The following is an 11,782-nucleotide window of genomic DNA, read 5'->3' as shown; positions in this document are numbered from 1 at the left end:
TGCTGATGCTGGAAACCAGATTCTGGATCAGTCTGCCTTTATTCCTGATAAAGGGCTTTTGCCCGAAACGTCGATTTTGCCTGTCCTCGGATGCTGCCTGAATTGCTGTGCTCTTCCAGCACCACTGATCCAGAATCTGGTTTCCAGCATCTGCAGTCATTGTTTTTACCCAGTTCTCCCCTAGTTGTACCACCAGAGGCATCTTTAGAGATTGAACTAAAACTTTCAGGCCACTTGTATGTACTTCAGGGTGACTGTTCATCAGACATGATGACACCGTTAGCTAATTACAGACAACACATCAGAATATCAAGACTATTGTTCCAGCTTACCACCATCCACCAGCCCTGACCGGGAACCACACCAGACTTAAGTCAGAATCAGACTCAATGTCAACCCACAGTCAAAATGCCTGGACCTCATATTGGCTGTACACATGAACAATTACTGGGTGCCTAGGAAAATGACATTTCCTTTACAACTGAGGGAAATAGGTCACTTAATAAAGGGTAGGAAACTGCGCTGAATTATAGGGAACACAAACAAATTATCTGGGATCTGGAATTGGTGATCAGGGGTTTGGGCAGTGGGGGAATTGAGCAGGGAAGAGGAGAATCCCAGGGGTTAGCAGTGTGACTTCTCTTCCAGGAGCCAGTTGAGGCCTAAGCCATGACCAACACCGTGACTGCATGGGTATTTGTTCTGAGAAATGAACTGTTACAAATCCACACACACAAACAAAAACATCCTAAAGATTCAGAACAAAAATAAACTGCATCCACCCAGGAATGATTTTCCACTTCTACCTGTCTCATTACATACCCAACCATTCCACCATGTCCCTGATGCCTCGGAAATATTTCTCCTCCTCTTTCTCTGGGTTTGTGTCATCATAGCGAAGGTAGCAGATCCCATCATTTGCCTGTGATTAATGTACAATTTGATAAATACAAATTCATAATACAGACTAGTGTTAGCCCTCAGCCCTAAGAGAAGCTGCCAAATGACAAAGCGAGATGTGACTGAAAATCTCACCAGATGATGTTTCTGGTTCTTTGAGCTGAACAGGATGGAGATCAGAACAGCAGGTTAGTCAATCACAGAATGGAACTTCACTGGCAATTATCACCTTATTCCTACCTCTGCACGTGAAGGTGGTGGTGAGCCACATTCTTAAACCGCTGGAGTCAACAAGTGTAGGGGCATCCCATGCTGTTAGGGAGGGAATATGAAGACATTGACCCAGCAACAGCATATGAACGGTGATATATTTCCAAGTTATGATTGTGTTGAGGTGGTGTGGTGAGTAGCCGTAGTGCACTTTGTAGATGGGAGCAAATCAAGTGGGCTGCTCTGCTCTGCATCATGGTTCTTAAATATTGTTGGAGCTTCAGTCATCCACTCAAATAGTGAGCATTCTGTCATACTCTTTACTTAGATCATACTCAGATTACAACAGGATCTGGACCAGATGGGCCAATAGGCTGAGAAGTGGCAGATGGAGTTTAATTCAGATAAATGCGAGGTGCTGCATTTTGGGAAAGCAAATCTTAGCAGGACTTATACACTTAATGGTAAGGTCCTAGGGAGTGTTGCTGAACAAAGAGACCTTGGAGTGCAGGTTCACAAGAAATTGACTAATCTGCTGTACCCTTGAAAGTGGAGTTGCAGGTAGATAGGATAGTGAAGGCGGTGTTTGGTATGCTTTCCTTTATTGGTCAGAGTATTGAGTACAGGAGTTGGGAGGTCATGTTGTGGCTATACAGGACATTGGTTCGGCCACTGTTGGAGTATCACTGTAGGGAATGATGATATTTTTCCAAGTCAGAATGGTCACTGGCTTGAAGAGAAGCTTGCAGCTGGCAATTCTGGTCTCCTTCCTATCGGAAAGATGTTGTGAAACTTGAAAGGGTTCCGAAAAGATTGACAAGGATGTTGCCAGGGTTGGAGGATTTGTGCTATAGGAAGAGACTGAACAGGCTGGGGCTGTTTTCCCTGGAGCGTCAGAGGTTGAGGGGTGACCTTTTAGAGGTTTATGAGGGGCATGGATAGGATAAATATACAAAGTGTTTTCCCTAGGGTCGGGGGGTCCAGAACTAGAGGGCATAGGTTTAGCATGAGAGGGGAAAGATATAAAAGAGACCTAAGGGGCAACATTTTCACACAGAGGGTAGTAAGTGTATGGAATGAGCTGCCAGAGGAAGTGGTGGAGGTTGGTACAATTGCAACATTTAAGAGACATTTGGATGGGTATATGAATAGGAAGGGTTTGGAGGGATATGGGCCAGGTGCTGGTAGGTGAGACTAGATTGGGTTGGGATATCTGGTCGGCATGGACGGGTTGGACCGAAGGCTCTGCTTCCGGGCTGTACATCTCTATAACTCTGACTTGTGCCTTGTAGATGGCGGACACACTTTGGGAAGTCAGGAAGTGAGTTACTGGCCGCAGTTTTCCTAGCCATTGACCTGTTCTTGTAGCAGAAGCATTTAAATGGAAACCAATTAAGTTTCTGGTCAATGATAACTTCCAGGATATTGATAGTTGGGGGGATTCAGTGATGGCAATGCCATGGAATGTCATGGGATGATGGCACTCGAGATGGTTGGATGCCTGGCATGTGTGGTACAAATGTTACTTATCACTTATCAGGCCAAATTATAAGACCGTAAGACACAGGGGCAGAAATTAGGCCTCTCAGCTCCACCATTCAATCCTGGCTGATAAGTCTCTCAACCTCATTCTCCCGCTTTCTCCCCATAATCCTTGATCCCCCGACAATCAAGAACCTATCGACCTCAGTCTTAAATATACTCAATAATATATACTGAAATATGCTCAAACCTGGATATTGTCCAAATCCTGCTGTATTTGGGCATGGACTGCTTCAGTTTCTGTGGAGTCATAAATGATGGTGAACTTTGTGCAATTATCAGCAAACATCCCTGCTTCTGACTTTATAATGGAGAGGTCATTGACGAAACAGCTGAAGATGGATGGGTCAGTATACTGCTCTTAGGGTCTCCTGTAGAGATGTCTTGGAGCTGAGATGACTGATCTCCAAAAACCACAACCATCTTCCTATGTATCAGGTATGACTCCAACCTGCAAAGAGTTTTTCCCTCCAATTCCTAGTGACTTTCCAGCTACGTTCAATATTCCACAAGCAGGAATACAGATCCAGGGAGCTCTCACCTTAGCATAGCCAAAGTTGAAGTTGATGGCCTTTGCATGGCCAATATGGAGAATACCATTGGGTTCTGGTGGAAACCGTGTTCGTACCTGAAACGATGAGAGGAAGAACAATAAATTCATAAGCAGTGTAAAATCCAACAAAGTGAACACCCTTAAAGCCACAGAGTGTTTAATGTAAATATATTGCCATATGACAAGCAACTGAAGACACCTGGCATGGGAACCAACTTTTACCCAACTACTGGGGGGTTATCCATGAGGGAGAATTTTTTTCTGGGGTGTGTGGGATAGTAAGTGGAGTGAATGAGGCACAACAGTGAGGTCTGTCTTTTCCCATCAGGGTTCACTGGACCTGGGTGTCGCTGGCTGAGACAGCATTTCTCATCCTTGAGGAAGTTATGGTGAGCTGCCTTCTTAATCCGTTGCAGTCCATCTGCTGTGGGTACACCGACAATGCCATGAGGGAGGGAATTCCAGGATTTTGTCCCAGCAACACTAAGGGAATGATGATATTTTTCCAAGTCAGAATGGTCACTGGCTTGAAGAGGAGCTTGTAGCTGGCAGGCAGTATCTGCTGCCCTTGCCCACCTAGATGGCGGTGGGCGTAGGCTAGGAAGGTGCTGTCCAAGCCGCCTTGGAATTTTGGCAGTGTATCTTGCAGGTAGTACATACTTCTGCTACTGTATGTCAGTGAAGGGAGAGCATGTTTATGGATGGAGTGCCAAACAAGCAGGATGCTTTATCCTAAATAATGTCAAGCTTCTTGGATGTTACTGGTGGTCAGGTTTAGGATACTACCCTGAGGAACCGCTCAGAGAGGTTCTGGAGGTGGTGACTGGCCTCAACCACAACCCTCATCCTTTGTGCCACATGACTCCGGGCCTCCTCGATGCCACACCAGGTCAAGTATAGTCTCGATGTCACAGGCCATCACTCTTCCCTCCCCTCTGGAATTCAGCTCTTGTGTCCATCTTTGAACTAAGGCTGTAATGAGATCAGAAGCTGAGTGAGCCTGGCAGAACCCAAACTGGGTGCCACTGAGCAGGTGCTGCTTGGTAACACCTGTTGATAACCCCTTCCATCACTTTACTGATGTTTGAGAGTAGTGTGTGTGTGTGTGGTGGATGAAGAGGAGTAATTGGCCAGGTTGGATTTGTCCTGCTGTTTAGTGTACAGGGCAGAACTAGACAATTACCCAATATTGTTGGGTAGATGCCAACATTATAGCTGCACTGGAACAGCTTGGCTATGGGTGCAGCAACTTCTGGAGAACAAGTCTTCAGGACTGTTGCAGGAATGTTGTCAGGGCCCATGGCCTTTGCAGTATCCAATTCCTCCAACCATTTTTTGATATCACATGGATGAATCAGATTGGTCGAAGGCTTGCATCTGTGTCAGCCACAGAGTTGACTCATTACGCCTGTGCTAGTGCAACTACTGCAACCTCACTTTACCTCAGGGTGGGCAGAACCATCTCCTCCTGTGCTGCAATTACTCAACATTAATTGAACTCTTAAATATTTTCCTTCTGAAGGTGCAAATGCTCACTCTTTCCAAATGGCCCTTCCACATGAAGAATGTTTTCCTCCCCACTCCTGGTAAATGTCCAGGTTTGCAGTCATAGAGATGTACAGCATGGAAGCAAACCCTTTGATCCAACCTGTCCATGCTGACCAGATATCCCACCCCCAATCTAGTCCCACCTGCCAGCACTTGGCCCATATCCCTCCAAACCCTTCCTATTCACATACCCATCCAGATGCCTTTTAAATGTTTCAATTGTATCAGCCTCTAACACTTTATCTGGCAGCTCATTCCATACATGTACCACCCTCTGCGTGAAAAGGTTGCCCCTTAGGTCTCTTTTATATCTTCCCCCCTCACCCTAAACCTATGCCCTCTAGTTCTGAACTCCCTCACCCCAGACTTTGTCTATTTATCCTATCCATACCCCTCATGATTTTATAAACCTCTATAAGGTCTCCGACACTCCAGGGAAAACAGCCCTAGCCTGTTCAACCTCAAATCCTCCAACCCTGGCAACATTCTTGTAAATCTTTTCTGAACCCTTTCAAGTTTCACAACATCTTTCCAATAGGAAGGAGACCAGAATTGCATGCAATATTCCAACAATGGCCTAACAAATGTCCTGTACAGCCGCAACATGACCTCCCAACTCCTGTACTCAATACTCTGACCAATAAAGGAAAGCATACCAAACGCCTTCTTCACTATCCTACCTACCTGCGACTCCACTTTCAAGGAGCTATGAACCTGCACTCCAAGGTCTCTTTGTTCAGCAACACTCCCTAGGACCTTACCATTCAGTGTGTATAAGTCTTGCTAAGATTTGCTTTCCCAAAATGCAGCACCTCATCTATCTAAATTAAACTCCACCTGCCACTCCTCAGCCCATTGGCTCTTCTGATCAAGATCCTGTTGTAATCTGAGGTAACCTTCTTTGCTGTCCACTACACCTCCAATTTTGGCATCATTTGCAAACTTACTAACTGTATCTCTTATGCTCGTATCCAAATCATTTACATAAATGAAGAAAAGTGGTGGACCCAGCACCGATCCTTGTGGCACTCCACTGGTCACAGGCCTCCAATATGAAAAACAACCCACCACCACCACCCTCTGCCTTCTACTTTGGAGCCAGTTGTGTGTCCAAATGGCTAGTTCTTCCTGTATTCCGTGAGATCTAACCTTGCTCACCAGTCTCCCATGGGGAACCTCGTCGAACGCCTTACTGAAGTCCATATTGATCACATCTACGGCTCTGCCCTCATCAATCCTCTTTGTTATTTCTTCAAAAAACTCAATCAAGTTTGAGAGATATGATTTCCCACACACAAAGCCATGTTAACTATCCCTCCCTGTACCGGATGCCACCCTGACCATACTTTAACAGACTGACTAAGCTCAACTATAACAATAATCTAACAATGGTTTAGCCACTGTCCGCAGGGAGCAATAGTCTGCCCTAGGCATCATTTCAAAGTCATTTACAGCATGGAAACAGACTCTTCAGTCTAACTCCCATATGCCTCTAAACCCTTCCTATTCAGATACCCATCTAGTTATCTTTTAAATGTGGTAACTTTACCCTCCTCTACCACCTTCTCTGGCAACTCCATCCATACAAGCACTAACCTCTGTGTGAAGACGTTATCCCTCATTGAGGTCACAATGGAGTAGTCACAGCCATTGCTGGTGAATGTTACAGCCTTCGCAGCACAGAACCAGTTTAATTTGATCCTGCGCCATGTCAGCCTCTGCCAAACCTCTTCATCTAATCCCAGCAATTTATCAGGAACATCACTACAATATTCATGGTCTCGGTCCTAAGTATTTGGAAGACAGTGAACAGTGAGGAACAATAACACAAAGCTGACTTCAGCCCCTCACACTGCTTCACACAGCAGTATGACTGGAGGGTGACAGTGGGATACTGATAAATGATAGCGGACCAAAAGGAGAACAGCAAGAGGCAGCCTGAGGTGGTTGACTAAAGGCATCGTACCTGGCCTCCTGTAATTTTCAGGTGTTTCTGCAACAAGTCCATGGTGTTTGCAGTGACAGTGTAACCTTCAGTCTTAAAATTTTCACCTGTAATTGACAGGAGAAAAACACAAGACATTCTGCATTAGACAGTGAACAATCCAGGTGACAGGGTTAAATCTAGATTCATTGTAAACCTCATATCAAGAATCATGTGATCAGTGAAGTACACACAGCTTCTCCCTGCCCATTCCTAGACTGAATACTAATTCCATTCACATCATCTATCTCCATAGCCATGCATCAATTCCCAATGAGGTGGTATTGTAGGCACTGATGGACTTAAAACTACACCAGTCCCCTGGCCCAGATGAATTGTATCCCAGGTTGCTGTAGGTGGTGAGGCAGGAAACTGCAGGGGCCCTGACACAAATTTTTATTCCCCTCTGGCCACGGAAGAAGAACCAGAGGATGGCTAATACAATTCCACGTATCAAGAAAGGCGGTAGAGATGAACTTGGAAATTATAGACTGGTGAGTCTCATATCAGTGGGAGGGAAATTATTGGAGAAAATCCTGAAGGAGAAAATTCACTTCAAAAAGCATGGGTTAATTAGGGATAGCCAGCATGGTTATGTCAGACAGACACCCATGCCGAACAAATTTGTTAAATTGTGATCAAGTGTGTGGATGAGGTAAGTTCAGTTGATATACTTTATATGGACTTTAGCAAAGCTTTTGACAAGGCACCATATGGGAGACAGATCGAGAAGGTTAAAGCACAAGGAATTGAGAGAAACCTAATGAGATGGCTCAGAAACTGATTTAGTCATAGGACACAGTCGTGGCAGAAGGCTGTTTGAGTGACTGGAGGCCAGTGTCCAGCAGTGTACCACAAGGTTCAGTGCTCGTACCCTTATTGTTTGTTTTATATATAAATGATATACAGGATGACCCCCATATCCACAGAATCATTTTCTGCGGTTTCAGTTACCCGTGGCCCAAACATATCTCAGGGAACCTTCTGGAACCAGAGACACCAAGGCTGCCAGGTAGGAACGTTTCCCATTGAAGTGAAGGGGTTTGCTCTTATCTGCGGCTCTGGGCTTCCTTAGTAGGTCATGGAACATATCCCCCGCAGGTAAGGGGTGGGGTGTGAGGGGAACTACTGTAGGTGAAAATGTGGCAGAATGTCAAACAAGTTTGCAGACAACAAGATTGGAAGAATGATTAAGAGCCAAGAAAATGATTGTAGGTTACAGAAAGATATAATTGGGTCAGAGTTTAACCCTGATAAGTGAGAGGTGATACATTTTGGAAGAAGAAACAAGATTAAGGAGTATTTAATGAATGTCAGGACATTGGGTAGCTCAGAGGAATCTTGGGTGATGATTCACAGATCCCTGAAATCAGCATAGCGTGTGAACAGGATAGTTAAGGCGGCATGTGGGATACTTGCTTTCATCAGTTGTGGCATGCAGTATAACAGCAAGGAGGTAATGTTGGCGATGTACAGAGCGTTGGTTAGGTCACAACTGGTCACCTCACTACTGAAAAGATGTGAGGCATCTTGAGGGGTTACAAAGGAGGTTCACCAGGATGTTGCATGAGGTGGAGAAATTAAGCTATAAAAGGAGAGTACAAACAGGCTTGTTTGTAAAGAATTGTTTTCTTTAGAACAGAGAAGGCTGAGGTGGGAGACATGACTGAAGAGTCTGGAGGGATATGGACCGGGTGCTGGCAAGTGGGACTAGATTATCTTGGGATATTTGGTCAGCATGGATGAGTTGGACCGAAGGGTCTGTTTCCATGCTGTACATCTCTACGACTCTATATAAGATTATGAGGGGTGCAGATATGGTCGGAAGGGAGCAGCTGTTCCCCTTGGTTGAAGGATCAATTAAGAGGGGGAATAGTTTTAGGGTAACGGGCAAGAAATTCAGAGATTTGAGAAAAAAAACTTCTCAAGCGAGTGGGAATCTGGTATGCACTGCCTGGGAAGGTAGTGGAGGCCAGAAACCTTACAACCTTAAAAAAAAATATTTGGATGAGCACTTGAAAGACCATAACATTCAAGAATATGGGCCAAATGCAGGAAATTGGGATTAGCGTGTCTTTAGTGGTAGTTATGTCAGTGTAGACCTGATGGGCCAAAGGGCCTCTTCTGCACTGTCTGATTCAAAGACTCTAATTAATCCCAGTGTCATTCTCTCTCTCCCCCCTCCTAAAAAACTAATTACTGTTTTTATCTGACAGGTTTATTTGGAAGTACAAGCTTTCCTTTGTCAGGTAGCTAGTGGGTCAGGATCACAGGACACCAGAGCAGACTTCGGGATACACAATAACGCAGAGTCACCGAGCAGAAACTGATAGTCAAGTCTGGTACCCATGAGGACAGCCTCAACTAGGATGTTGGGTTCATGTCACACTACAGGTGACTCCACTATAAACTTTCACACACAAGCACACATACATACACACAATCACACTCACTCAGATCCTCTCTCATACACATGCTCTCTCCCAGATACACTCACACTCTCACAGGCATATACTATGTCACACTCGTGCATACGCACACTATCAAGCAGGCACACACGGACCCATCCACCCACCCACACATAGACCATAGGATGAATTTGCAATTGCTTATTTGTATTTACAGATACATTCTATTTTGCTCAAAAAGCACACACACAATCTGTAGACACAGTCATTCCATGTGAAATTTTATAAATTCCTACTTCAGAAATAGACCTGACTTAAGGTTGGAATACAGACAGACTCTAACCTTACACTTTTACTGCATTGTCTGAGCTGAGAGGTCACTTTTTTTTTAAAATAAAACCTTAAATCATCTCAGGAAGTGACTTGAAAGAAGTTCTGGGATTTAAATATTAATGAATCAAAATCTGCATCCCCATTCTAAGTGATTAAAGACTTAACAGCAATCTAGGTTTGTTCAATACATATTTCAGTCACATGACACTTTAATCTTCTGCTATAAATTTTGATTCCTATGATCCTGCTCCACTAGTTACCTGATGAAGGAGCAGCCTTCGAAAGCTTGTACTTCCAAATAAACCTGCTTAACTATAAACTGGTGTTGTGTAATTTTTAACTTTGTCCACCTCAGTCCAACACTGGCACCTGCACATCATGCTTTTATCTGGGCTCTAATTTTGTACATGTATGAAAAAAGATTGCTTCTTCTGAGCTTTAACCACCACTCTCTCCAATGTACAGAATTATTAATGCTTGCAGACCTTCCCACTTTCACAGATCCTCGAGTCCTGGCTTCAACTCTTAGCTGCTAATGCTCCTTCCTAAGATTATGTAAGATCACAGAGCCATTCAACAGCTCCTGTTGCATAACCTGCAAGCCAGCTAATAATTTTAATCTAAAGGAATCGCAACATAGTCGCTGCCTGTCTGCCCTTTCTCCAATTAAACAGTGTCGCTGGAACTGAGGTTCAGAGACCAGACTAATTGCCCTGCCCCACTGTGTCACCACAACCATATATCAATCATGTAAGAGTAGCTAACAGAACAGTAGACAATCTCATGCTCCTGAGCTCTGTGGTGAGCGGTTTTGGAAAAAGGGTGAGAGGGTGTGCTGATTACAGTGAACAGTTTGTCAACACAGAAACAGCAGCCACCTGAGTGAGGAACCACATGCATGCTTCTCCTCCAGCTTGGAGACAACATCATACTGTGCAGGAAGAAGAATCCAAGGAAGCCAAAAATAAACAGATCATTACCCCTGGTGTTATTGCAGCCAGTCCAAATTCACTGGCCTTGCTCTGCCTCTCCCCTATTCAGACACAACAGGAATACACCTTGCAGGCATAAAATAGAGTTGAATGCTTTATTTTAAAGTGCATTTGAAAGTAGCTTGTTGGTTGAACATTCTGATGTTATATTGTGAACAATAACTGTTCCACTGTGTGCCTGGACACCAGCGATTCAGCATTCAGTTTAAACTAAAGCATTGAAAAAATATTTCTCTAGCTCCTTTTACTACCTCAGGATATTCCAAAGTGCTTTACAGACAACCAGTATAAACGGTAGGCACTGCTGCGTATCAAAAACAGCAGTGTACAATTATGGGATACCTAAACATCCCACTTTAAAATGATAGAAGATCTGCGCCTTTGATGTTTCTAGCTGCATTCCAATAGCTCATCTATAGCTGGTTCACGTGGGGTTTGCTTTAAATAAACAAGGGCTTCTCTCATGTGCTTTGTTCCATTGGATTCAGGATCTATAAATATTTGGCTCAGCAACAAACTTGAGGTACAATTTTTAAATATCTATGAAGTCTTCAGTGGAAAGCAGCATGATTAGATTAGATTAGATTACTTACAGTGTGGAAACAGGCCCTTCGGCCCAACAAGTCCACACCGCCCCGCCAAAGCGCAAACCACCCATAGCCCTACGTTTACCCCTTACCTAACACTACGGGCAATTTAGCGTGGCCAATTCACCTGACCTGCACATCTTTGGACTGTGGGAGGAAACCGGAGCACCCGGAGGAAACCCACGCAGACACGGGGAGAATGTGCAAACTCCACACAGTTAATCGCCTGAGGCGGGAATTGAACCCAGGTCTCTGGCGCTGTGAGGCAGCAGTGCTGTGCCGCCCACCAGAAAGTCATGAAAGGCTCATATGAAATCCCCATTGTGAAAGGACCACCAGATGGCACATCAACCTGTCAACATGCCAGCAAATCCACAATGACTCATTGCGAGTCAGAGTGCCACACAATGCCACTTTACTGTCTGTGTATCATTAACTGTGTACTTTATTGTAGTCGGGTGATTGGCATTAACTCTGAATTCACTTATATTCTTGTAGAAGTAAATTAAAACTTAAAGATTGTGTTCGGAACAAAAAACATGCTATATTGTAAAGAAGTAGGGAAATGGCTCAGGATTGACCTTGTTTGCTTGAAAAACAAATTGCTGGAGAGAAAGTAAATCTGAAGTGTCTATGAATATGGAGAAGCTTTGCTTTCATTCATTTGACATTTTGGTTGTACATATGAAGTCCAATTTTTATTTAAAAAGAGAGAAAGGAATCTA

The 11,782-nt window shown here is 44.2% G+C and overlaps 1 protein-coding gene across 1 annotated transcript in view; it reads right to left on the bottom strand.

The window, feature by feature from the left end:
* The window catches only part of qars1 (glutaminyl-tRNA synthetase 1), a 75,551-nt gene that overhangs the window by 38,664 nt on the left and 25,105 nt on the right, over nucleotides 1–11,782 (bottom strand). The window contains exons 9-12 of the mRNA XM_043708648.1: nucleotides 6,720–6,805; nucleotides 3,194–3,280; nucleotides 823–922; nucleotides 170–180 (exon numbers count right to left, since the gene is read on the bottom strand). Coding sequence (XP_043564583.1) covers nucleotides 170–180; nucleotides 823–922; nucleotides 3,194–3,280; nucleotides 6,720–6,805 — 284 coding nt within the window. The remainder of the gene's footprint in view (nucleotides 1–169; nucleotides 181–822; nucleotides 923–3,193; nucleotides 3,281–6,719; nucleotides 6,806–11,782) is intronic.

This window comes from Chiloscyllium plagiosum, chromosome 18, assembly GCF_004010195.1.
Source record: "Chiloscyllium plagiosum isolate BGI_BamShark_2017 chromosome 18, ASM401019v2, whole genome shotgun sequence".
In the NCBI taxonomy this organism is placed as follows: Eukaryota; Metazoa; Chordata; class Chondrichthyes; order Orectolobiformes; family Hemiscylliidae; genus Chiloscyllium; species Chiloscyllium plagiosum.
This window is presented reverse-complemented; position numbering and strand designations above follow the sequence as displayed.